The sequence below is a fragment of the Cinclus cinclus genome, chromosome 1 (assembly GCF_963662255.1).
Source record: "Cinclus cinclus chromosome 1, bCinCin1.1, whole genome shotgun sequence".
Taxonomy (NCBI): Eukaryota; Metazoa; Chordata; class Aves; order Passeriformes; family Cinclidae; genus Cinclus; species Cinclus cinclus.
In genome coordinates this window covers 106,725,158-106,753,070 of record NC_085046.1, presented here as the reverse complement: position 1 = coordinate 106,753,070, position 27,913 = coordinate 106,725,158, and the positions used below count along the sequence as shown (strand labels likewise).

General features: G+C 41.2%; 1 protein-coding gene across 1 annotated transcript in view; it reads right to left on the bottom strand.

Annotated features, from left to right (window-relative positions):
- Nucleotides 1-7,112: 7,112 nt before the first annotated feature.
- TAF4B (TATA-box binding protein associated factor 4b) overlaps nt 7,113-27,913 on the bottom strand; it is a 72,102-nt gene continuing 51,301 nt past the window's right edge. The window contains exons 14-15 of the mRNA XM_062501286.1: nt 18,208-18,324; nt 7,113-7,277 (exon numbers count right to left, since the gene is read on the bottom strand). Of these exons, the coding sequence (XP_062357270.1) occupies nt 7,113-7,277; nt 18,208-18,324 (282 nt within the window). The remainder of the gene's footprint in view (nt 7,278-18,207; nt 18,325-27,913) is intronic.

Below are 27,913 nucleotides of genomic sequence, written 5' to 3'. Positions count from 1 at the left end.
CTCCGCCAGGACAAGCCTCTCCGCCCTCCCCGGGGCTCGGTCCCCGCGCAGGAGCTGCCGGCGGGTCAGCGCCATGGCCCGCCTTCCATCGCCCCTGTGCCACCCACCCTGCCCCAACCCTGGGCTGAGTCGGCTTCTCCCATGTGTCAGGCGCCGCCCGAAGCGGGTGACAGAATTTTAAATCTCTTCTTTATCCCGTCTTTAAATCATCCGTGTGTTTCTGGGGGAGGGGAAAGAATCCCCAAAAGAGGAAGCACCCTACCCCTTCCACTTAGCGGGGGCTGGGTGGCACCTCCCTGGCTTTCTGTCTTGGGGGATGCTGCCCCTGGGGTCAGCTCGGCTTCCCCGCGCCCAGACGTGGCTCAGGGCTGCAGAAAGTTGAGCCTGTTAGGGAGTAAAAGCCTGCAAAGGCAGACGTCTAGCTCAGGAGGTGGAGGAGCCTCACCCAGGTACAGGGAGGTCTGGAAGAGTCGGGTCTCTGCAAAGTTTTCATGCCTACAAAGTTTTTACTTGATCAGGAATACAGAGAAGAAGAAAAAAAAAAATAGGCTCCTGACTCATTCTCTTCCCAAGACTGCCCTAGCCCAGGGCATTTTCCCTGCCTTGGGAAGTGTTGCAAAATTTGAGCTTGCCCTGGAGGTATCTCTCACTAATTACTGGATATCCTGGTTTTGTGTAAGGACATAGGCAGGACCTTCCCACAGGTTCTTTACCGCATGGGAAAAAAAAAAACAAAAAACAACTTGAAATGCTGATTTCTGTTTCAGCATCCCCAGCAGACTGCTGTGAAGGGCTGATTGCACACTTAAGGGGATCTTTTTTTGGAGCCATCCTCCCCAGCTCTGGGGCATCACTTACCAACAGCTTCTAAGAAGTGTGGAATTTCAAAGGCAAAAACAAGCTTATTTTTAATATTTGCCCTCTGTACCTGAAGTTTGGGTCACTTTCAATTTTTTCCCCTGTAATAAAGAAGGCTAAAGCTTTCAAATTAGAAGCAAAGACTGAGAGCTGTGTGAGATGAGGTGTCTGAGTTCGCAGCACCCTCCAGCCGGTCTGCAAAGGGCTAAGGAATGGGTTGGTGAAGGGCAGGGTCCAGAAAATTACAGACCTAGCCCTGACAAGAGGTAGCACAAGCCTGATTACCACCTCAGCTTGACACAAGGCAGATGTTCACATGGGCTATAAGCCTCCAACTGTGGTTTATTCACATCAGTAGAGGAAAACTGCTTCAGCTAGGAGACGTTGAGTAGCCCTCGCTGTATTCACACATCTCCTGGTATGTCTATGTGTAGCTACACATCTTCTGCTTACTCCAGCCTCTTCTTGCAGCATCGGGCCACTGACTCCCAGGGACAGCATGTGGCCCACAGCCCACAGTAGCTCAGTTCTGTTCCGGTGATAGTACTTGCTACTCCTTCAAAGAGAGATGAGCTGATAACAGAGGGGTTTTCCAAATTTTAAGAGACATGAAGTTAAAAATGAGAATTGCATTGAGCAGGAAGCAACAACACAAGGATTTCTTCCTCAGTAAGTCTGCTTCATTAAATACACAGCCTGCCTACACATACTCACCTATTTTGTTTCTAGGAAGGTCCTATTCTCTCTTTTCTCTAAAAGAAAGCCTCTGCCAGAACACATGTAAATGCATCACTGAAGCTCCTGAAGAGAGGAGCAAGCTCTGTTTTCGATCCTCTGTATGCATTCTCCTTTTCCTACCTTTCCTTCTTGAGACTTCCTGCTGATCAGCTCTTCAAGGGAGTCTTTATTCTCTGCCCAATTTTGCACAAAGGTATCAAAGGATTTTAACACATTAAAACTTGAAACCTCTTAAAGAAGGAAGATAATTTATCTCCTTCCTCCCTCTCTCCTTGTTGCTGGAGTTTCACACCTGGGAGCTGTTATAACTCAGTCTTTACGTAAAGTAGAGTATTTCTTTTTAGACGTTACTCAGCCATCCTTATACACACACAGTACATGCATATTTACACATAATTACTTGAAAAAAATACTTCCATCCTCCCTTTCAGCTTCTAAGAACAGAAATAAGAAACACCTTAAAATAACTGTAAATACAAAACCCCGTCACGCTAAACACTTCAAAGTGGAAGAGCAAATATCTCAAGAAGCTTGGGGAACTACATGTAATTATGAATTAGCTCTCAAAAACAGATACAGATCATCTGTCAGATAATTTTTCATTTCAAATAGATTAAAAATATATTCCCTGTGATCTCATAGAGACAGTAACTGCTTACTGATAACTGCACAGCAGTTATCAAACAAAGCCTGTGGAGTGGGAGTGTGGCATGCCAAGCTGCGAAGATGGACTTTATGCCTTAGCAGTACCTATGCAGAAGATCCCCACCTTTGCTCCCTCCCACCAGAGCGCAGCCCCAGGGGAGGTAGTCTTTCAGTGACACTGTGAACAGGCAGAACTCTGGTGAAACACATACTGGTCACACTCTGGGGTCTCAGTGTAGGTCCTGACACCCCTCAGTATCCCCCTGAATCACACAAAACAGGCTCTGTACCCTTTGCTGGTTCTGAGACAAACACAGGCAGACAATGAGACACATGGAAGAGCTGTTGGACTGTGAGATGGGGTTGGAGGAAAAGAATGGATGACCATCTCTGACAGGATGTCCAGCAGGAACTTTGAATGGCTCTGCCAGGAAAACATCCCTTGGAAGATGGGAGGTACCTACTGCTATAAGGACCTTGTAGAAAACGTTTGGCTGCAGTAGGACTTAATGGTGGAAGTCTTGACCACCATGAAATACCCACTTCCTGCAAGGATCTTCGAGGTGCAGAAAGTAGTAGCCTCAGGGCTGTGGGCTGACCTGTGCCACCATCTCCTTCCATTCCAGAATAACCATTAAAGTCCTGGATGAAAACCCTCCTTTTCCTGCTTCTTCACAGCAAAAAACCCTTTCAAAACCAGGCTCCCCAAAGGGGAACTGTGAAGCAGGGGCTCATGAGGAGAGACTGGCCAGCAAAGTTACCAGCTAACATGCCTGAATAGCTACAGAGAGCAGGCAATGAGTGACCAGCTCATGCCTGTAACAGAAGAAAGAAGAGGCCGTAGGAGCAAGGACAGATATATCTGAAAGGAAAAGACGAAGTTTATTGCTTATTCCTTCAGTATTACAAAGCCAGATGGGGTGCTTTTCTAGGTTACAGAAGGCCTGGCGTGCTGTGCTCTTCAGTCTTGGTACTCAGCTTTGCACCCCTCAAAGGAGTAAAGCCTTCACTACAGAGTGTAGTTATTTCGAGAGCTACAGCTGTGGGACCTGTGATAACAATGGCTGCATCCAGCTTTCAGAGCAAGCGCAGACATAGTGTGCTATGTGCACAGGGAAGTCCACAGAGCTTGGCCTCAGAAACCCAGCAGCCCTCATTTGAAAAGCTGCTGGGAACAAGACTGTTTCACCAAGTCCAATCACTTGGACTGTCTGCCCCTTCAGGACATCCTCACTTGCTTTAGTCTTTCTCTCTGCACCCCAGTGATTACAAATGAAGAGGAAAGCAAAGAACAGAGCAAAGAGATGAACCTGGAGAACAGCTGACAGCACTTTTGCTCAGTACAGTGTACTCACATGGCAGGACACAGGTGCCTACAAAGAGAGGGGGCCTAGAACAACTTGATGCAAACAGTAGCCTTAAGCTACTTGTGTCAAAGTGTCCAAGAGAGTGCAATGGCTTTGAGGAATCATCCAGCAATGTCTCACGATCCCCTGCTACCTTCCTCATTAAACCTTGAACAAAGCTGCAGGGTGTGTTAGTGCACTCCAGCTAGGCTTTCCCATGGGGAGAAGGGAAAAGCTGGAGTCAGAGACAGTGCAAAGGGCTGAATTCAGTGCTAAGACTTGAAAATGGCAATAAAAGGAAAAAGCAGCAGTTGGAGGAGAAACAGTACAAACCCCTTTTTGTCACACAAAATTTGGCATAGAATGCTACTGAGATAATAGTAAAGAGCAAGCAACAACAACTTCCGCCCCCACCCCCAGCTGTATACCCTTTTCTCTGAAGGTTGAGCACTTCAGTGGCAGGGATAGCTGCCCAGCCAGCTCAGTGCATCAGAAACAGCCACTAGGCTAGCAGGCCAGCTGGAAAGCAGGAAGTGCCTGGAGCAAGCTTTAAAGCCCTCCCAGCACCGGTGGCACAGACAGTTCCCCTAGGTTCCCAGGCTTGAACATGAGCACACAGAGAACTAAAAGGTAAAGGGAGCATGACAACAGGTTTTGTCCTCATCACATTATGACTGGGATTTCAGTATTCCCATAAAGAGCAGGAAGAGTGGGGGAAAGCATGGGAGTGAACCCCTGGTGGTCTCTCCTTTAATTCCTCATGTGGCTGAGCAAAGCCCAGGCTACCTTCTAAATGCCACCTTAGAGGACACTTTTCTCTCAAGTAAAGCTGAGTTCAAATGGGAGGCCCTTGGCAAGGAGACAAGTATTTTCAGTTTTTGCACCAAGGACAAAGCTGTCCCTGTCTGAAATTAGGCCTAAAGACTTGCTGAAAAACCTTTTTGAAACATCTGCTATTTCTTAAGAGTGTAAAATTTTTGAATTTGAGAGGTCTTTTGGGACTGGGGTGGGTCTGGACATGACACATGGGGGAAGAGGGAGCACACAGGGAGAATTGACTGGTAAGAGACAACTTGCTCTGGCAGCAATAAAAGCATGTGATCTATATCATATGCAGGCCATAAAAACACCTGAATCATCCATAATCCTTTATATATATATATATATATATATATATATATTTATCAATTATTTTCCCCAACCTATTTCACTTCAGTATTGCACTGGTTTCAAGAGAAAGAGGCAAGCCAATATGCAGATGCTCTTTGTGGTTCTCCAGCCTGCACTTAATTAATTGTGAGCTGCTTTAAAAATAATTTAGGACAGTGCTTCCACAGCACATTGCTGAAGTCTGACACAGTTCATGCTTTTGCTTCCCAGAACATGTACAAAGCTCTCACCTCTGCCCAGCTGTTAACAAAACCCCCACAACCCAGTTTCTGTGCTGACTCAGAGGAGGAAATCAGACATGAGACACTGCTTTTTCTCCCTGCCCACCTCTCCCCTTTCCAGCAATCCTTTTCTCTTGTCACCTACTTCTGTTTAAAACCCCTTCAAACAGAGATGTTCATAGTTAATATGTCACATGAGGAAACTGTGTCAGCTCCTGCGATGGGCAGACAGCTGAGGCTTGCTCTCTGAGTCACACCATTAGTTGATGACAGCTCCAGATGCTGAACTTCTCACATCAGGAAACAAAGTTACCAATTAATTATTTTTAATAAAATAATTGCTTTAATGCATTATTTAAAATAGTTTTATACATCTGATCAATAAGGTAACAGTAAACAAATATGGAAAATGCTGCACTTTACGTAAAAAGTAAAGCTAAGCATTTAATTATACAAAACAATTTTGCCCAATGCCATCAATATTTTGCAAACTATAGTTTAGTCAAAGTACTGCTTTTCTTATATATATATATATATATATATGTATATACATATATAAATAATTTACAGCATTCATTTACTAGAATTGTTTACTACTGTTCCAACAAAAACCAACATAACCAATTCACAACTTTGTGACTTTGGTAACCCTCTGCAGTGGTTCTGAGAGTGCAGAATAGTTGTGTGAATAGTTGCTTCAAGTTCTGAAGCAGCATGCTAAGTAACCATAGGAAGCTTGTTCTTTCAAAGAAAAAGAAATCAGCAGGAAGCCATTCAATAGTTGGTTAGAGCATGGTGCTAATAATGTTTTGTGTTCAATCCCTGTGCAGGCTGTTCACTTAAGAGTTGGGACTTGATGATCCTTGTGGGGGGGTCCCTTCCAACTCAGGATATTCTGTGATTTCGTGAATGCAGTCAGTGCCTTTCCCACCAGTCCTGGGAAACAGCCATGCTATACAGCACTGTGTCATGGAAGGCAACATGTTTGGAGACTGAGGAGAAATGTGACCCAGAGGGCTTTCCTTCTACCACAAGGCAGTCTTTAACAGCAAGTAGACAATCTCTGAATCTGTTCTAACAGTCTTTATAATCCAGAGTCCTCCTCCCTGAATGGAAACAAAGCAACTGTCTAAATATTTTCTATTTGAGAAGCTTCCCTGTTACACCAAATTAAAATACTGAAACAATATTCTAAAGCAGTGAATCCTGTTCTTTGCAAACCCTGCTCCTCTCCAAGGAGAGTCTTCAGCTCCAGAGTTTCAATGCATCTCAACCTTTCCCTTTTTTATAGTCAGAACAGGTTTTGTCGATATCTTTCCACATCTGTGCTCAAGTTCAATGCTATTTTTTGTATCCACAGAAAGATAAACTATTTTTTCTGTTTATCCTCCATTTTTAGGATCTTTTACTCCTTGCATTTTTGGTGACTCCAAATTTTCCATGACCATCCAAGTATGCCCTAACTACATTGTGTGACGTACTTCAATCAAAAGAATGACTGATTTTTTTTCCTCCCCTCAGTCACTTTCTCAGAGGAAAGGCTGAGGACAATTGAGGAAAAGTGTGTGGTAGAAAGCACCCCTCATTCCTTTTGCTTGCTACTTTAATCTCCACAAATGATCATCCAGTGGTAATTCTAAACCAAGAAAATTTCGGAAGTTGTTTGAGTCAGGCAATACATTAGCATGTTTACTGACTGCTGGGTCATGATTAAATACAATTGCCATGCTATGCTGTGCCATTATAGCGATATTTGTTTCCCTAAGTAAGATTGGGTTGGAAGGTGGCACTACACGTAGAACAGATGTTGCAGACTCTGGAGTACTGAAGCAAGTGACATACATGAACTAGGGACACTTATCAAGCCCTTGGAGCTTGTACGACGGTTAAATGCAAGCAGATAGGTGCTTATGTGTGCAGTTCAGTGTTTTCACTGGTTTACAGACTGATTTAAGCCAACTATTATTAAAAACCTTACAGGTGCTAAGTTAGGTATTTAATAAAAATGTTTATCTGTAAACAAGAGTTATCCTTACAACGGATCATTTTCCAGAAACTGGAACTTCGAGACAGTGCAACAATGCTTCAGTGTTTTCTTTGGCAGTAGACAGCACGGTGAAATGCAAGATTCAAATCACTTCAGAAGGGCACGGTACAAGTGTAGAGAATGCTTCATCTCCCTCTCTTGTTCCATGCAGAATATCAAGTCCCTGAGACAGACACGGGTTACTCTTGGACAGAGCATCGGCTTTGTAAGGCTAAAACCTGATGATCCAGCAATTCCATTGCCGTTCAAACCCTAAATGGGGGAGAAAGGAAGAAAAAACCCATCAGAAACATTAGAATTTAATGCAAATAGAAGTTTTAACTAAACTGGTTGGATTATACTGTCTGCTTGTATAAAACTAGCCCATTAATATTCAGCTTTCCACGCTGAAAACCAGCTATCCAAAAAATCCTTGCACATTAGATACTGAAAAAGACAAAGCAACTGCTTGCCAGCTGACAGCTTGTTTCAGTCAAAGTAACCACAAAGGTCTTTCTTCCTTTAAAATTATACTAATATGGTCGGATAAGTAACTGCCATTTAACTAAAGTCTGCTAAACAGACTTGCACTGAGAAAGATCAGCCAGCTATGAAGAAGGTGCTAACACAGTACCTATGCAGAGCCCCAGGTTGTGCACAGCTCTTACTACCGCTTGCTCCACAGGTTCCCATCTCTTTGTGAGGAATACTGTAACTGTGAGTGCACCCTAGCTTTGGAACATGGCCAGGAGAAACTCTCAACCCTGCCATCATCTGTGCTCTGTCCTTTAAGGGGGTAACAAATGCTCAGTGAAAGCATCCAGATATTCAGAACACTGTATCTGAGCCTATCCATCTCAGTCAGCTGCCTTCCTTGGTTATGAAAATACAAATGGTAGGATATGATAATATTTAATAGTTTTACATTCAAGCTACTGGAATGAACAGCCCCTATGCTTTCCAAAATGCCCCAAGATTTATTATTAGGGGTGGGGAAGACGAACATTACCATGAGCTGCACAATAGACTGGCTACTTATCTTGGAGCCAATCTGTGCTGCACAGCCAGTCTCTTATCACTACTGGAGGGTTCTTGGTAATGAATGTAATTTGTACAAATACGAGTGCTCAGTCTCTGTAACTTCAGCAAGGCAATGCCTGCCAGCATCAACACCACTTGGAGATGGTGTTGCTTGGATGCAGTGTTAACTATATCAATTCTTACCCTAACACTCTCTGCAAGACTTCTGCAAAATGACTTTGCCCACTTTGCTTAGAGAAATCTGTTTAAACCCCCCATTTATTAGAAATGACTACTAGACCTGGACTACACGCAGCAGCAAATGCTACTGTTGTTAGGGTGGAAGCATTGAAATTTATTAAAAATAGAAAAAGATTCATGTGAGAGCACATGCTAGCCACAGAAAACCCAGGGCACATTGCAGAAATGGAAGCTGTATTTTTTGCAAGCAGCACGCAGGGTATTCAGCACCATTTCATTTGCTTTACAGTCAATACTATTAAACACTATGAAATGCCATCATTTGAAACTTTCAGTTTGTTAAATGGCTTGGAACAAATGCGTGCATGGGGAAGACTGCTGGCCACATTGCACAGAGGGCACTGCTGTCCTGGTAAGACACAAAAGGGTCACAGTTCAAGTTTGTCATATGACAACCCTGAAGGATCCAGGGAAAAGATAGCTCCGCAATGCAGCTGCCAGCACGGGTTGAAAAGGAGGTCAGTCCAACAGGATGCAGCAGAAGGCCTGAGGCAATGTTATAAATGAAACAAACCCCAAGGGTTTTCAGTAACCCAACAATAATGTCCTTTATAATTCAAAGAACTTTATTGAGGTGAAAGTATTTTCTCTCTAAATAAGTCATTAGACGAGAAGTCTTACCTTTAAAAAGACACCAAACAAAGCCACCTCAATCCTGTTCACTCTTACAAAAAGAAGACAGACGGCACAAGTCCCCCAGCCTGGTTTGGAAGCTGTTGTAGCTACAAGATGCTACAGCAGGGCAGAAGCACCAAGCTGCCTGAGTTTGAGACAGAGTTATGGATTTGTTTATTCTTAAATACTTACCCATCATGCCCAGTGCAGAGACATAAAGCAACATTATGCTGTAATACCGCAGCCAAAGTCAAAGCTTATCCTGGGCCCCTGTTTACTAAGAGAGCCATTCACAGTTCTGAATTTCCCATAGCATCACTCTGGCTTATCAAAGCTACTGAGCATAACATTTCAAGGGCCAGGGAGCTCTTTGACAACCAACAGCTCCTGCAAGTTAAAAGAAAGTGTTCTTCTCTCAAAGTACATGAAGGTTTAAAATTAAAGAAGCCAAAAGACAACCTAGGTCATTCCAGTCCAGATAGGGACATGCTGGGGAACCCACTTATAAGTGACTTTCTACAGTGCTGAGCTGTCTCTTGTTAGGTACTGTCTTCCACAGTTGTATTGAAACACTGGATTTCCTGGTTTTGCTTTGGAACTTGGACCAAGCATGGTCCAAGATCTGCACATCCCAAAGAACCATCACAGATGCACTGTTAAAGTCCAAGACTTTACTTAAGAAATGCCCAACTCTGAGCTCTCAAGCTGACACAAGGGACACTTTAGGGGAGGATCCTCTGCTGCTCCACTTAAGCCGATTTCTACTGGGCAGAAGGTCAACCTTGTCTGGCCCTAGGCAACAGTCAATAATCCTCTCCTTTAGATCTCACATACCTCTCCCTCAAAAGCACAAAGCTTTTGAGACCTGAAAAACACCAACCCACTCCTTGCTCCCAGACATCTCTAATATGCTCCTCCCATTCAGACAGCAACCACTCATGTCTTGCTGTTTTGGGGGATTCTTCACTGCTAGTTTTCATCATATCCCAAGGTAGCTTTGTCTATTTCTAGGGAAAAAGTGCTGCATATTTCAACCAGGTCACAGACAAGTACAAAGATAAGCAAATAGAAAATGCATCCCTGTAGAATCAATTCTAGCAAAGGGTACTGCAGTCAGCCTGCATCCCCTTTCTGCAACATCTAAATATTAGTGCTTTAACTAGCAACTTCCTTTTTTTTTTTTTTTCCTTACTGCCTTTCAGTAAACCCTTACCACCCTGCCTTCCTTCCAAAAGGGAAATGACACAGAGACATGCAGCCCAGTGTAGATTCTACCAGTCAGCCTGGGTACCACAGCTGGCAGACCCTGTTTGTAAGCCAGGTAAGGCACTACAGCAGTGTAACTGCACCACTGTAAACCACCCTTCCCAGTCCTGAGACCACAACTAGCTTAAAATCAGCCCCAGGAGGTCACAATAGCAGCAGTCCTGCTTTTGAACTATCCTCAGAATTGAACCCCATCCACAGCTTCTCCACAGCACCACACTGTCAGTCACCCTTAGAGCCTTTTATACACACCTGACAGAGATCAATTACACTCACTGGCCTTGGCAGAGCACATTGTGGTGCTCCTGCTGTAGTGGGAAGCTGTGGAACATCCATATCGTTCAGAGGTTGCTCTGGAAACCTGTTTAAAGATCTCTAGAGCTCTCTCCAGTGGCTGGATGGAGAATTAAATACCAATTCTCTGAAAAGGCAAGAGTGAAGTTAATACAGAGCCACCATTACCATCTTACTTCTAATCTGCAAGGTATCTGGAGCTTGGCATCTGCAAGTCTGGATCGTGGATACCGACAAAGATTTCAAAACTGCTCAGAGCTATTCTACAGGCCTTGATGCAAAGCTCAGAGAGATCTGCAGACACCTTCCTCTCCACCAAGTTCCAGTCAGGTTCAGCGAGCTGTTCCTGGTAGAGTACATGCTCCCTTCCCAAATTCAATGACTCCACAACAACTAAAATTCAAAATTTTGAACTCCTGGGAGGGAGACTCTTTAAGGGAGAAAACTGTTCAGTCAAATGTTAAAAGTCAATCCAAGAGTTCTCATTTCCAGTTTTGGCATGGCATAAACATATCACAGTCCCAGAGCCAAGATCCCAAGAGAGCAAACTGTTATTGCAGCTCTGCTGCACATTATAAAAATACCACCAGCAGAAGGAAACAAAGTCATGGGACACTTCAATGACATCTCCAAACACTGAAAAATGACAGCTGTGTGCAGCAGAGATGGTGCTGAAAGGTGGTAAGAGCTAGTGAATTGAAGCATCCAGGTTCATCCCCCATCTCTGTCATGTGTGGTTACACTGAGATCAGTGATATCTAGTGTATGCTGTACTTGGTTTCTCAGCTGTAAAACACAGAACACATTCCTGTCTCATAGGAGGAAACAAGGGTTAAAAAAACTATTAACACACCATGTTCAGGCACTTACCTGAGTCTCCTCCAGCAGCCGGGGGAAAGGAACAGACCCTGTCAAAACTGTGAAATTTTTGCTCGTACACACAAGTGTCTAATCTAGGCCAGAGAAAACAAAGTGAAAGAAGTTGATAGCAGTTTGGTGGCAAGCCAGTCTACTGATGTTGCCTATTCTAACAAACTTCAGTCTGACAGAAATAGTCCCACATCCACAACACTAAAATATTACATCACTCAATATTTATATGATTTTTTTTTTTTAAATAAAGTTGGTTGTGTTAGGTTGGGGTCTAGGGATTTTATTCTTTTTTAACCTTACAGACCATTAGGGTACCTCAAGCCAATGGCTGAAAGACTCAGATCTCTATATCCAGACTGCTTCTTGTGGAGCTGAAAACAAACATGCATTTATGATGTTATCTGCAGCCTACGAAAAAGCCTCTCAGAGCTGTCAGATCTATATAATAGAAGACTCCATTCAATTACACATTTTTCTTCAGATTTCATCGCAACATTCCTACAAGTCCTTTCAAATGTAGGCAACAACATGTTTTACATATTGAAACAAATTACTGTGAATGCAATGTCAGTTTATTCACTATTATGCCCAAGATTCATGTACGCATGTCACTTCGTATGGGTACATCAGATGCTTAATATGTACCTGGAGGTAATGAATCCTATACAAATATGTCATGTTAGTTAACAGACAATTATTAAGCTGAAATTTTCTGGCTCTTTGCCACATCATTTTAAGCAATGTATTGTCAACTAAATTATAAATCTCTTGACCCTTCACATGTCATCAACATTTGTGCATTACCAATATGTTCAGCCTAAAGCTACAATGCAATTAGTCATTTAAATTGCAGATATCTTTCAAATATAAGAAGAATTAAGTTCATCTCTAGCACAGAGAAGGCATGATATGGGCCAATGAACTGTATTTCTGAAGTGTGTGAATGGCAGTTGAGAATATTTTTGCCTATTTACATGGGGAAAAAATTCAGATCAAGTGTATGGCCTAGACTGACAGGCACCAGGAAATTCAGCACAGAAACTGAAACTCTTTAGCTGACAGAGCTGTGCTTTGTTAGGTCTTGAAACAGATAACTAAGTTGCTGAAGACATTTCATAACTGCAGTAACTTTAGGTCCCTTCTTCCCCAAAGGTATGACCATATCATATACACTTCAGTTGTCCAAGAGCTCAAGAACCAGAAATTGAAATCAAGAGTCTGCATACATTAAGCATATGCAAAGTAGGAAAAATTTCACCCTCCAGTATCACTTAATACCTGTGGACTGGGGGAAGGGGTGACAGAGACAGAAAGAGACACAGAAAAAGTGAGGGAAACCACTGAAGTGTAGAAACAGATTTTGTAGCCTGGTTATGAACATCTACTTCTATATAAGTAGCACAATTTGAAGTGATTACTTTTAAATTCATTTTATGCAGCTTCTAAGAAAATACTTCAACAGACTATCATGTATCCATGCCAATGGCCAGGCAGTGGCCTCATTGCACAGGGAGCTATCATTTGCTACAGAGCCAATTCATGCCTTTAAATTCACATTTGGACACAGTCATGTCTTTAACACCAATACTGAAGTTGATGTATTGCATTAAGGTGCTCCCTCATCAGAAGAGCTTATGGCCAAAAAGTGGCAGTAGCTTCTACACTTACCACTTCCAAGAGCATAAACCCCTTCTGGAAATAAAAAAAAAAAAAAAGCCATGGGATTGTCACACACCAGAAAAAAACAAATCATGTCTCTTCCCCAGTCACTTCAAAGAGTTGGGTTTACTCCCATTCTGCAGAAAGAACTTGTTGCTCAAAGGCTTAGTTCCTCCTTGGTCAACCTAAAGACCATTTCCAAAGTTTCAACAAGCACCGTGTACAGAATATGTTTAATCAATATGCATACCAGCATCCCGAAGTTGTAAATCAAGAAGGGTAAGTTTAAGTTGTGCTAGCAATGATCAGATGTGGCAGACACAAGAGAAGATGACAAGCTCATTTCCTCCACCCACAGTCAGTACTAAAAAGGGAACAATGACCACTGTGGTAAACAAGGCATTTCTCCCATTTTTGCTTGCCAAACTTCTCTGCAGAAGGAGAGGGCAAGTGTGGACTGCCCTATTAGATGTACACAACCCTGGAAGTACCACATTATTTTAAGTATGTTGGCCAGGGCTAGGAGTCTGACAGACAGAAAGGAAGCACTTGAATGGCTCTGCACTGACCAGAGCATGTCAGCTGCATGATGTACTTATGTAGCAACTAGTTGCAGTAGCTTAAGTTTCCACAGCAAAGGCAGGCTACCCGTGACAAGGCAAGACCCACACTTACTAACAGACCAGCCAGTCTTGGCAGGGGACAGAACAGACACAAGCAGTATCTGGAAGGAGGAATCTCCTTTGCCATTGGATCTGGCAAAAATAAAGAAAATACATGAGATGTACACCCCTGAGTCAGTCAGTGGAACCAACCTGGATGAAAGCAAGTGAAGAACTCAGCACCAATAGCACTTTGGGGTGGGAGAGACTGCATCACTTCTAAGTACTTAATGTGTTATGGAGCCAGAAAAGTAATGCAAAGTAAGTTGTCTACTCCAAAAAATTACACAGATATGCAAGTATCCAACTAAGTTTTCCTATACAAAGTAGAAGACGTGCCCAACCACAGTATTCACATGACAAACCTAAGTGTAACAGCCAGTCTTTTGAGTCTACTTTCAGAAACATCTGTAGACTTTTTTCCTCCCTGGTGCATGATTCTGCACAAATACACAGCTCTTGGTTCAAGGCCAAAGATGACCTTGCACCCAAGACACCTCTGAATAGAAGGAAAGTTTAAGGACTTGGAACTGTAATCTTCAAATTTCTAAGATTCCAGTACAGTGGGAATGAGACAAAGCTGTTTTCAAAATGGCTCTGTCAACAGAAAAGCAGTAAAACTCAATAAAAAATATATAAAAATCCTTGACTATTTATCAGCATTGAAAACATTATGGGAAGTGTTATCGACCAGTAAAAGCTATGAAACAGAATAAAGAACTGGGAAAATGAGTCTGTGGTTTCAAGTTTACTTTTTTCTGATTTGTTTTAGAAGTGTCCTCCCTTCCCAAGATGAGTTAGTTTTCAATTCTCCTACCCTTTAATTCATTACTGTTTACCACATGCTTTCAAACTGGGGGAGGAGGAGAGGTGGGTAGCAAATGCACAAACACCAAGTCACACATAAATCAAATCCAAAAGCCTCTCCCCTTCATTGTATCCAAAAGCTCCAGAGGGATAAGAATGAGAGAGATGAAGATATTGCCACCTCTGGATTACAAGTAGCACCAATTAACACATTTTCACAATAGAGGGATTTTCTTACCAGGGCTTTCTCAAATTACTTTCTGAACAATACCATTCAAATGTTAAGTTGCAGTGAAGAGAACATGCAAAACTACCCAAACTAGTGTTTCCAACAAGAAAGGAAAAAAGAATTCTCATTATACTGATGCTTTTTCTTTCTCTTGTTGTTTTTTTTTTTTTTTTTTTAAATTAGGCCTAGAGTATTAGCCTTATTTTTTCATTCCATGATCATCATGCATTTGTCCCTACAGCTATTTCAACTTTAGAGATACATAAGCTATAATGGCAATATATAGATTATTCTTTATATATTGCTTTTAGGTCCTAATTAGTTGACAGGCACTCCTCTGGACAAGAGCCTCTTTACATACTTGTTACACTATGAGGTGATAGGCTGCTGGCAAGCAGACTTCTAGCTGGAAAGCACATGCTTGTGTCACCACACATTCTTACACTTACCACATTAAAATGACCCATAATAGGTCTTCTGGAAAGACCAAGTAAAGCACAATTTCCGACATCAAAATAACATGAACGTGCAGGAACTATAGTGCTCGACTATCTTGGGAAAAAGACTTTTCAAAAGAGGAGCAAAATCGGTGCTGGAGTGTGGAGAAATAGAAAACCTTGGTCTGAAGAATCATCCCAGTTAAACACAGGTAGTAATTTATGGGTAAGTTGGCATACCGTGCTCCCTAAAATGCTGGCGTGTGTCCTTCACATTTACTGCAACAGTAGGCAGCAGATCCAACCAACCCAGTCTACTGAACTGAACCTTCCCAATATCCATTACATTTTGGTACTGAATAAAGAAAGGCAAATAATACGACAAATTTGCTTACAGAGTTTCACTTTTTTAATACATACTGTAACTGACTGTTTCTTCCCTGTCTGCCCAAATACCTTAGGGCTTCCGTTTGTGTCAATAATTGCTTGAAACAATTCCTTTCCTTTAATTATTACAGTAGGCAACCATAAAAAGAAATTGTACAGAGTTGACATGGCCATAGGAGACACAAACACTGCACAAAGAACATTATCCAAAGAAAGTTGAAGTCGTCGTTAAAAATCCTAATCCAGTTAGCATCAGTGATTTCACTCAGTCATGTTAAATATCATTCATATTTAGGAATAATTTCTTCCATCATACCTGTCTACCAAGTTATTAGGCTTTAAAAAAAATAATAAAAGCTCACAGGAGTATCATGCACAGATTTACTTGCCATTGCACAGTCTAGAGGTTCTGACATTTAATATTATTTGAGAGTAAAGTTGTCTGTATTTTGTCTGCATTTGCAATTTGGAATGAGAAAGCATATCCTGCCTGTTTAAATTATTCTCAGACAGGTTGCCCAAAAAGATGATTTTAAAGATGCCCAAATGTGTATCAGCCTAAGGCCATATTGTACTTGCTTTCAGTTTCAAAGACCTCCTTTCATCTCTGAAGAATGGAATGTTGTTTACTGCTCAGGATGTTTTGCCATATTATCATGAATGTATTACAAATGTTCTGCTTCTTGAACTAGAGAGTGTTTGTCAAAACCATTCTTAATTCTACATGAGAAGTCTTAAGCCTTTTATAAATCCTGCTCAGATATATTGGGACACTTAAAAACATTTAAATATAAACATCCTTCTCAAGGATTGCTGTCCTGAGTAATTTCACAAAATAGAAAAAAAGGTCTGAGAGAAATGCTTTCTGGTAGCACAAAGCCTAAGAACGAGGCACTGGAATGTGAGCTTGCATGCAAGAAACAAAAATAGTTTCACTGCCAGAATTAGTTTCACCTACTGCCCTTACAAATCAATCTAGTATGGCAATCTATATGAGAAGCAGCTTAAAATATAGCAGGTAAATTTGTGACAATGGAATATTATCAAGGTTATGGTCAGTTTTAGGCATGTCATGTCCACATTCTTTTAAAGTAAATAATGGATCACCAGCTCTCAACAGCGACACTGTTATCTGTCTCGCTTTTGCATAATCTCACAAAGCTTTTAATAAAGCAGACATTCCACAGATGATGAGAAATAACTGAAAAGTACTTAAGAGGCAGACTTGTTAAATATTCAGAAACAAATCCGGCAATAATTACAGAAAACCACTATGAAGAACAGGAATAGTTACCTGATAGAAGCTTGGGGGAAGATGAGAAAAGGATGGGGAAAACTGTTCTTGTGCCAGACTGATATTTTCAAGTTTTTCCAGTGGCATTATATGTATGTGTATATATATATATATATATATATATATATATATATATAAAAAATAACCATACATTTAGCTACAAAGTGCATTAAGAAACTTCAAAGAAGAGAAGAAAAGCTGCTCAAAAGCTGTGAATGCTGCTTTCTGCAGCTTGTTTAGAGACAGATTGTTACCCTTCACTTGTGGTTATCAGGGAGTATTCAAAGACCTAATTCTGTATTCATGTCAGGGAAAAAATAAGTTAAAAATTCACTGAAACAAGTCTATTTCACCTGCTTAGTGAGGCTTCTTGTCACAATCCAAATGAAGGAAAAAACTACAGGACAGATCACACCACTGTCTCAGTAAATAACGGAGGACATGACTCCACTAATTCAAAAAAGACAGAGTATTTTCAATCCTACCATCTATTTGAGCTTCCCACACAACAAGAATGAAAAAGACTTAAGATTCATCAGACAGGACAACTTTACCATCACTGCCTCCACACAGGAGTTACTTTCCAGGCTCCTGCTCATTGTGATTATGTCATCCGAACCAGCCTTTCACTTGAGCAATATCGAGGCTTTGTGATAGAGGGGCTAAACTGCCAGTAACACTTAATTTCTCCCATCTCCAGCAAAGATGATGACCTCTAACAGAAGTAGGCTGTCAGTCTCCTCAGAAAGGACTTCTGCAGCCACAAAAGCTTCCCAGGTACTGGGAGCAGTTACTCTTCAGCACATTAAGAGATTTGCCCAGAAAAGATTTGTCAAAAGCACTTTCAATATCCAACCTGAGCCATAGAAGACCATCTGGCTCACTGCAGGAAGTGAACAGTCTAGCTTTATTGACTTATTCATTGCTTTTTTGGGAGAGCCTAGCCAAGGTGAACTCAGAGAATATTTGAGAAGAGTGCATATGCATTGTGCATGGATAAATGTCCACAGTCAAATGCCAAATCAAGAGCCATTTCAAAAGCCACCTAAACCAGGCACTGTGAGTTCAACTAAGGGGCCATGACAACTATCCACTGTGGAAGGCCACCACAGCTTGGTTACCCCCTCTGCTACAGATGGGAATTTCTCTGAGTCATCATTTCATTCAGTCCTTTACACACAACGCTCTTATGCACAGTCTTTCCTTTAACACACAATTACACACATCAAATTTACCAGAAACAATCCTTTCAAGCACCTAACACACAAACTACCCTTCTTACAGAATGCAACGAATCATTTTGTGTGAGAGAATTCTCACTTCTTCCTACAGGGAAAGATAAATGCAGTTCAGTAGGAAGATGTAACACCATGCAAGTCATTGCAAGCCAGGTCTGTACCTCGAGCCCGGAGCCGTTTGATGAATCCAATGGTCTTTTCTTCCTTGGTCCAATGGCTGCCAAAGCTGTGATGTTGGCTTCTCTTTGTTGCATCTGTGCTAATTCCAACTGTTGCCTCTAGTTTAAAGAAAAAACATCTACATTAATTATGATACACATTATGTTAAAGGTTCTTTTTATAACAGTTTCAGACAGCTCTGTGGCTCCTACAGAAATTATGTGTTTCACAGCATCCCTCCCCTCTTTCTGCTCACTTTTGACAAATGCCAGTACTCAGTCATGCTTGGAGTCCTATGGACAGCACTGTGTTAGTAACACCTTTTATGGAGACTACACTGTAGTATCAGTGCAGCCTTAACTCGAGCCTTGCAGCTGCTTCCTTACCTCGTAAGGTTTGTTGTTTCTGGTTAACAGAAAATCTTGGTTTATGGAGCTGGATTAGTATTAAAAAGGGAAGTTACCAGGTTAGGGGATCTGGGTTTATTCTTATTTCAAAATCTTAATTCCTGACAGCACAAGCAAGATATCAAGTTTCCTCTGTCCCCTGTTGTGAAACATTGTACTACCCAATTTAGCATGATGCTGCCAGCTGACTGCTAGTCTTTCTTTTCCCAGTATGTATTTGACATGTGAACATATTAAGGAACATGTGAAGCAAGGTAGAGATACACTGAATGTTTATTTTCAACTCACCTCCAAAACAGCTGAACACTAAGAAATCATTAAAAACAACCTTCACCTGGCTTAGGTAAACTTGAGATGAGATAGAAACCCACAGTAAAAGAGGATTAAAATTAAAAAAATACGGTTTATTCTTATATTTTGAGATACATTCCATTCAGTAATTATCAATGCCAGTTGCTCTGGAACTGAACCCAGTCAAGTCTGCTGACAGACTTATGGTTTTATATCAGCCACCTTGCTAATACGACCACACTGCTTCCAGATCCACCAGCTGTCCAACTTGGAGCATGGCTGCAGAAGGAAGGCTTTCCAAACACAAACCTCTGGTTTGATGTCAACCCTAGGATGTTCTGACTTGCAACTCTGTAGCCCACATCCTCCCCATTCCCAGGACTTAGAAGATTGTTCAGATGGGGGTTCTCTGCATGGATGTGTGCTCATGTCTTAAAAAATTTAAGTACAACCATACCGTGGGTAGGAGAGCATCCAAATCTCCCCTCCTCCATCATAAAGCAAATGAATTACCTGAACTTCCTCACACAGTCAATACAGCTATTCTGCTTACCAAGCTTGCAATACTCCATGATATGATATTGCTTGCTTTTCAGCTCTCAGAGATCCCCCTTGGAGAGGAGAAGAGCAGCTGATAACAACTGAGCTTGCAGCACCTACATGGTATAAGTTTCCTATTTGCTACCACTTAAATAAAGATGAATCCACAACAGAGAAATATTTTGGGGCTCTGGGGGAATGCTTTGGGAAAGGGAGCTTTTGGCTGGGTGGTTTCTGGGTGGGCATTGTTACAATCCTTATCTTACTTCACATAAGTAAACTTTAGTGATGGTGGAAGCTTCACGTCAAGTACTGCAGCAACTAGGCTACTTAAATAAAAACAATATTTCGGGGCAAGATTCCTAAAAGGATAATGTTCCCTGGAAAACTCAAAACAGCTCAAGGTTTTTCAGGAGAAATCAGAGAAAGCAAGATTTTAACAAATATATTGAGAATAGAGTTTGAGGGGGTTGTATGTTTCAGTTTTGAAAACAGCACTATTTGCAAGTCATCTTTGATCACCCTATGTAGGCTTTTACTCTAGTAGTACTTCTTCACACAGTAGTACTTCTTAAATGCTAGGTACCATCATTCACTTACCATACACACTATTCTTGCTTTTGTGTGCAGTGTACACAATTAAAACCTTATTTATCAAGATTTACTCAATTCCAGTCAGCTTGTTTTTATCCAAATATACAGGATTGCCTTCAAGAATACTTTACAGACTATAAACTTTCAAACTATTAGTATTTTGCATTTGTCTGATGTTAACTCCAGCCAGCCTACTAGCATAAAATGTTTAAGATAAACTTTCCTTTAATCTCATATATAGATTGAATCTTGTATCTTTATTTTCAGTAACACACTTCAGCCAATCAGAGATGGGGGAAAGTGAAAACAGATTAAAAAAATATATCCCACTTCTTTCTCAACCCTACAAAACACACACCAAACAGCTATACTGCAGTGAGACTTGTCAAAAATGTGTGGCTACTGAACATCTCTGGCTTGAGGCAGCATTGAAATAAGCCCCTCTCTCCTTTTTTACAGCTGCTGTTGATGGGCAGCCATAGTCAAAAGACAGAAGGCAGAGCTATGTATTAAATACCAAGAGGGCTTTAGGCTGGCATCAGCATGGGGTGGAGGGGACTGGGTGGGTTGAGGCTCTCATGGTGGAGCATCAGGATGCAGTTCTGGTTGAGGACTGGGCAGTGTCCTGGCACCAGCACCATTCCCCCGGTGGAATTCAAGCAGACCAAGCTTGCTTCTGGCACAGAAGGAGGGAGCAATGCTGCTGGAGGACAGTGCTGGCAGAGGTAACAAAGGAGAGGATGACACCTGGGGGACTGTATAAAAAAAGATGTGCTTTCTAGAAACAGAACTGATGCATGGTCAACTAGGCAGTTCCCAAGACAATGCTGGAACCACACATCATTACCAACATCTGCTCTCTCCAATACATTTTCCACCTCCTAGCTGGTCAAAGGATTTTTCAAATCATACAGAATCTCACCAGGGGTTTGGAGCAAAATAAAAAAAGAAAATCACAGTCTTGTTGCATTCTACACATCTCAGGGATTTTTCTGAGAACATAATTAAGACAAATGAATTTAAACACTCAATTTCTATAATGGACTCAACAGATCCCCATTAAGCAATATGGGCAGGCATCCAAATTGCCCTGCTGAAGCCAGGAAAATCATATTTTCATCAAGTTTTGTTCCATTAAAAATTGCAGATTAAATGTCTAAACATTGTGTGAGTAGTAAAAAGCACAGGATAAGGAGAAGACAGGCAGATAATGTCAAGGAATACCAGGATACCAGGACACTGGCTGGCTAACTATTGCCAGATTTTCCTAAACAAGATTAGGAAAGAGCAAAAGGTGACTATGTGGAGTCAATGTGGTTAGTTTTGTAGCACATAAGTTAGGGAAGGAAGATCACTGCAGTAAGGGACAGTAAAAGTAGTATATACATTTTATTACAATACAACAAAGAGAAGCAGCATAGTAGAGAACTGTCACACCCAGGTGAAATCGTACCATCATACCCATGAAAAAAAGATGTATCTGCTTCCTTGAAAGTGTGTGATGGCAATTCCAGAGGAGCCGAGGGGAGCTGCACCACACATCAGACCCCCAAACTAGCAGGCTGCCCCTCAACCTGACCGGCTTCAGGATAAGAAGATACTAAAAGATGTTGCTCTTCCATCATAACACAAGAACCCAACACATGGTCTATTCAAAATTTGCTCCCCAAGAAGGGCATGAAGAGGGGATGGATTCCAGGCACATGGCAAATAAATGTTCATGCTTCTTTTCCCCCCCTTTCTGATCTCACATATGCAAAGAATTGCAGTACCAAGAGTTCTAAAAACCTGTGTATAAAGATCAAATTGCTATGAAAACGTCTCAGAACTTGTAAAATAGTCTTTGTTGCTGCTGGCCTTTTTAATAATAAAAATAGGGTTTAAAGTCTAGTCTTGCAGCAAGCAGGAATCTCTAGGGTGACACAATAACCATTTTAGTTAATCTGACCTGCAGCAGAAATCAGGAGATAAGGTATGTTTTAAAGTTCTTCCTTATAGTGAAATGGCATTTGCAGCATGGCTGTAATCACACAAAATGAAAGGTTTTAAAATTGACCTCTCTGTTCTTCACTCAATCTTCTGAGAAAAGTATTTCCTTTCCTGCTCACAGAAATTCTTTCACTTATGTCTCATACCCCGCATTTCAGAAAATATGCAAAATCTATTTTTACTATTACACCAATGACATTTTTGAGGCACTTTAATATTAAAAAATAAATTTCAAGTTGTATAAGAAGACAAGAAGTACTTCAGCTATGAGATGCTGAAACTTTTACTTAAAGCAATACTGCAGATTTGTTTTAAACCCTTTTGGTTACGAAGTACATGATAATGTGGTTGCCTGCCTTATCAGAGCCTCAATAATGCAAGTTATGTAAATCCCAAGGCTTTCCCTAAAGAGGAAGAATCCCTTAAACGCAACTGATGAAAAGTATACACTGCTACAGATAAAGTCAACTAATTCACAGCAGCTAATCCATTATGTGTACAGTAGAGGGTGGCTGTATTATCAAAGGTGAGGGGGGAAGAAAGAGTATTACCTGGCAGAATTCAAGTTCACCTTGGAAAAGGAGCAAATGAAAGCCTTTGTGTCTGGTCACAAAGCACCCACGACAGGATTCAGGTATTTGATATAAGTTTTCACAGAAGACTAAGTACATGAAACATTTGCTCTCTAGATCCTCAAAAAACAGTTTTACCAGGGAAGGCTTTCCTACAGGTAGAGATGAGATCACCTGTCCTAGCCAGGTCTCACAGAGCAGTAACAGGACTGAGGTTAAAGAAAAGGCAGGCAGCCCTTGCCCAGCAGATGACACACCAGTATCATGCTGGCATGATAAATTCATACCACTGTCTGCTCCTGCAGGTACTTCCATATACAAAGTACTAGGAAACAAATCTGAGGAGCAGAGAAAAGAAACCTCTCTTCATTTGAATGCTAGGAACTCATGCCTGGGGAAAAAAAAAAAAAAAAGTAAAAGAACTGTCTTGGCAATGCAATTACAAATAAATACAGCCCCATGCATGTAAATGAGCTCAGAAGAAATGCTGGCAAGATAAATGTGGCTGAACACCACAATTCTGGACTTGGTTATAATTAATATAAGAGAAAGACTTAAAAATGTATGTACAAGATACTGGTTTTAATATTAAGTAAAAAGTGGGGATGTCTCCACATATGACATTACAGGCAGACGGAGTACAGGACAGATTAAATAAATATTTAAACTAACAGAAGAACTGGCAGGAAAGGAAACCAGGAAAGTCTGAAGACAACTTAATGTATGCCTAAGGGTTATGTGTGCTATCCAGCAATAAGTACATCAGGAGTAATAAAAGCACTAAAGTAGATGAACAAGAATTTGTATAAGACTTGCAGGGGAAAAAAAAGAAAGGAATATAGGCATACAAAAGAGACAGAAACTCCCAATCCTATCAGCTTCCACAATAAAGAAACTAAACAGTAAATTAGCAAATAGTAAAATTCAAAGTAAGTCAAAGAAACTGTGACCAAATTTCAAGGTCTACTTTTTTCTAGCTCCTGTCTGGGAAAAAGAAACCTCAGGACCTATCTGAGCCACTTACTGCCCTTTACTTGTGTATTTTTAAAGAAATAAATACTGAGGTACCTTTTTAGTGGGTCCACTTATCCCACTAAAATGACTTCTCTCTTTTTTCTATCCATTGTCTCTTTCTGACCAGCTTTTTCAAGCAAGGTTTCACTGGGTTTCATTATGTCCTCTGTTTAGTGCTTTGAAAGTTGTCTGCTGCTCTCAGTCACTTCTCTTTTCATTGTCTTTGGAAGAAAGAACTGCAATTTTTTTTCACATTCCCTTTAAGCATTTTAAGGAACTTGAGAAGAAAATGAAAAATAAACCTTAAAATCTGCTTTCAATCCCAAGCCTCTCACACTGGTTGTCATAAAGCTCAATGAGCATTACTGCCTCCAGTCTCTACCTTTCCTATACAAAATTTTCTGCCCTACAGGTTGAACGTGGCTGAATAGCAGGCTTCTCATATGGGGGACATTCTCTGAGGAAAACTGACACTTGGAGGCTGCATATTTAAACATTTACCATCTTCTCCTCTTGCCTATAATGCAATTTCTCTTCTTGCAATTGCTTCCTTTCAAACTGTTTTAATTAGCCATACAATTAGTTTCCACTGACTTTTCCCTCTGTTGTAATTTAGATTTAACAGCAGAAAGGCAGAATAGCATGCACTGTTTGAAATGCAGTCCTGACTTATAATAGAGCTGTATCTAATACTGTAAATTTCTTTCAGGTTAATATCCCACCTATCTGCTTCAGTGGCACAACAGGCCCTACTGTGGCTGTGCCCCCCAAGACCAGCTGCTTTGTCTGTCTAAGAGAATGCAATAAAATGTTTTGGAGAACAATAGAACATTTTTCCAGAATAGTCATGAGGTAATCTACCAAAAGGAGGAGGGGAAAAAACTGATATTTTGAGTTGGTATTTCACATTTCCTAACATAACTCCACACAAGCAAAAAATCCTGGACATAGTGACTTCCTGACTTCATATTTTGCCCTTTCTTGTTAAGAAGTTCCTATGTGTTGGAGTGTGAATTGCCTTTTCCATTTTTTTTTTTTGTTTGCTTAACCATTATTGATACATTTCTGTGTCTTCTAGGACACTTGGAACATGATTTCCCCTGTGCAGTCCCATCAGCTTGCCTTACTTGGAGGCCTAGGGAAGTTCTTGGGTGTCTGGCATCAAGCTCTCTGTGTGCTTTCAGACACTGCCTAGGCTAATTTTGCTGCAAGGACAAGAAACAGGCTACAGCACCCCACACCAATGCAACTATCCCACAGATTTTGTTTCAGATGCTATCATTTAGGAGACCATGCAATGACCATCAGCAGGCAGGTTTGTCCACCTCATCATGCAGTCCACCCAACACTTCTTGGCAGACAACTCTCTGGATCTTAATTATCATTTTCTTTTTGTACTTTCAGCCCCAAAGTTTCCTCTATTAGCAAATTTCTGATCTAAGGCCATAGTTACAACTGGTTATATGTCCATTCTCTCTCTCTCAGACAAACTGAGAAAAGGCTATTTGCAAATCCAAGAACATGCTTAATGGAGTTTTGTGGGGGGCTATTTTTCACTAAAGGTAGTTGTTATGATCTTTCAGGCAGATGGTTTTAGGGTATTTGATGCAGTGTCTCATCTGCTCTTTTCTTACATTCCTTCAAAACACCAATGTGAGTGTCATAAACACACATTTGGCTCATTTTGTAGCTTGCCCAATAATCTAACACATCGTGGAATTTCTATTCCTGACTTTCTACAAGACTTTTAACACACCAAATCTCTGATGCTTGCCCGTTGTAATTTGTATGACTACATTGCAGCTAATAAAATTTATGTCTCTTTGATTATCGTGGTTTGTTTTTTTTTGTTTTTCAAAACATGCAGAAGCGGGTAAGAAACACTACAGAACAACAAAGATAACATAAATCAGGTAAGCAGAGGTTCTTAGGATGACAGTGAAGGCTCATAAGAAAAGCCAACTGATCACAATGAAGCCTTGTTTTGCTGTATGCTTTTTTGAGAGGTTATGGTTGACTTCTGCCCTGCCACAAGAGTAGTCTTAAACAATTTGAACCATCGGATCCAGAAGACTAGACAGAGAAGCAGCACAAAAGGAAAAAGAAAAAAAACAGCTTGAAAATGTGAGTAGGAGGCGGTAGGGCAAGCAGCAAAGAATCAAGTTATAGTAACTTGTTTCCTGAGAATGTGAGAGGAAACAAGGGAGTTAGAAGGTCATGTGAGACAGGAAAGAAAGATGGTAACTGTTGAAAAGATACTACAGAACAACTAAAATTCAGTCATTACTACCTAAGACAGAACACACTTGAATCATGCTGGCTCTTTGTTTGATGTTTTCTATAGGGGTTGTCCTATCTCTACAGAAACCCTAGGGTTTGCCATTTTGCTCCCAGTCAGTTGATACTAAAGGTATTCAATTTTCTCAGCATCTCATCTACTGCCAACTTGTATCTGTGTCAAAAATTGCATGACTGCATCAAGCAGGCAAGGAACAAGGGAGTGGGAAGATCTGTGCAGTCACAAGTTGTCTTGGTTTGAAAGATACGTGTTTCTTATGAAAGGCAAGAACCTCTCTTGAAACGAACAATGTAAACCCGCTCCCTCCAAACTATTACAATTTTCAAATTAAGGGGCTCTCATGCAAAGATACAGGAATGGGAGTAACTTTTACTAGGAAAAAATAAAAAAAACAAAACAAGGGAATAGTGACAGAATCAGAATACAACCTGACACCCCATCAGTCAGGGTGTTGGTAGCAGTCTGATTAAACGGTGGCTGCCATCCTCCCGGAGTGACAGATGTGGTTCAGTTGAAGCACTGCTTGCTCCTGCAGAAGGTGCAGTTTTCCTCTAAAAGTCCAGTGATGATGCAGAAGGGTCTGGTTTTCTTCTGGAATCCAGTGGAAAAAGGTTGCTCTGATGTTCCTAATCTCACAATTTTATCTAGGTAGAAATGCTTGGCTCCTCCCCCTGGGTGGAGCATCTCACAATGGAATGATGAAATTTTATCAGCCATGCAGTGGGACTCAATGGCCCATTAACAGAAGATACCTCCTTGGTGGATAAGATAAAGAACACTGCCCCACCTGGCTTCAACAGATGGCGATAGAACACACACTGCTAGTTACATCCTGCTTTGCAAGCCAAGACACAGATAAAGAGAGCAGCTGAGAGAACAAGCAATGGGGCAGGCAAAGCTGCTGTCCCTGGGGCGCTTGCACAGGATGCAGCTGCTTCCCTTTATGCACCACAAGGTGACACAAGGTAAGAGCAGGGATACAGGTGGCTACCATGGAAATAAGCAAAGATGGTCTCAGTAAAATACCTTTTCACCTGCTCAACCCCAAGCAAGCATCTTGGCCAGCTACATTCTGAAAGGTTTGCCCAGGCTCCTTACACTTTCTGAAGCCATACTACAAAAACATACTCACTTTCTAAGAGGCTGGACAGAAGTACAAAGAAACTGGGAAAAATTCCTTCACCAAAAGGGTTGTCAAGCGTTTGAACAGGCTGTCCTAAGAAGTAATTGAGTCACCATTCTTGGAGGGATTTAAAAAACACTTAGATATGGCACTTAGGGACATGGTCTAGTGATGGTCCAAGACTTGGCAGTGCTGGGTTAACACTTGGGCTCAATGATCATAGAAGTCTTTTCCAAGCTGAACGATTCTATTTAGAATTATAGTACACACTGTTTAATACTGACATTTTTACAGGTCTTCTGGGATGCACGGTTCATATGGCTGGCTTGCACAGTATCCTACAACTACTCAATTTAGGAAAGCTCATTTCAGGAAAGGGGATGACGCCACAGATAAACTATAAATACAGCAACAAGAATCACATTGACTGAACATTTTCTTTGTAACTGGAAGCACTGTACAAAGCAGAACAGGAAATAGCAGAAACCACCTAAAAAAAAGTTATGGTTTAATAGTGCAAACATCAGGGACAATGACAGGACTGCATCCTCTCAGTCTGAAGAGGCAGGTAAGGCAGAATGAAAAACAGGGGTGATTTACCCAGACTGCAGGAACGCCACTGCACAAAGAGCTGGTCCATGAGGAGAACAAGGACAAAATTCTTGAGTGCACAAAGCAGCAGCCTGGGGCAAGCCTTGCAGCTGTCTCAGAAGGAATGTGCACTTTCCATAGGTATTAAAATCTGCTGAAACAGGTGAAAGAGGGAAATAAATACAGACTTAACTCATGGCAAGCTACATAGTCTAAGAATAAGGAAAGTAAATGACTTGGCATAGGGGAAGTTTGAGGCAATAGGTCATGCAAAAAGGATGAAAAGGT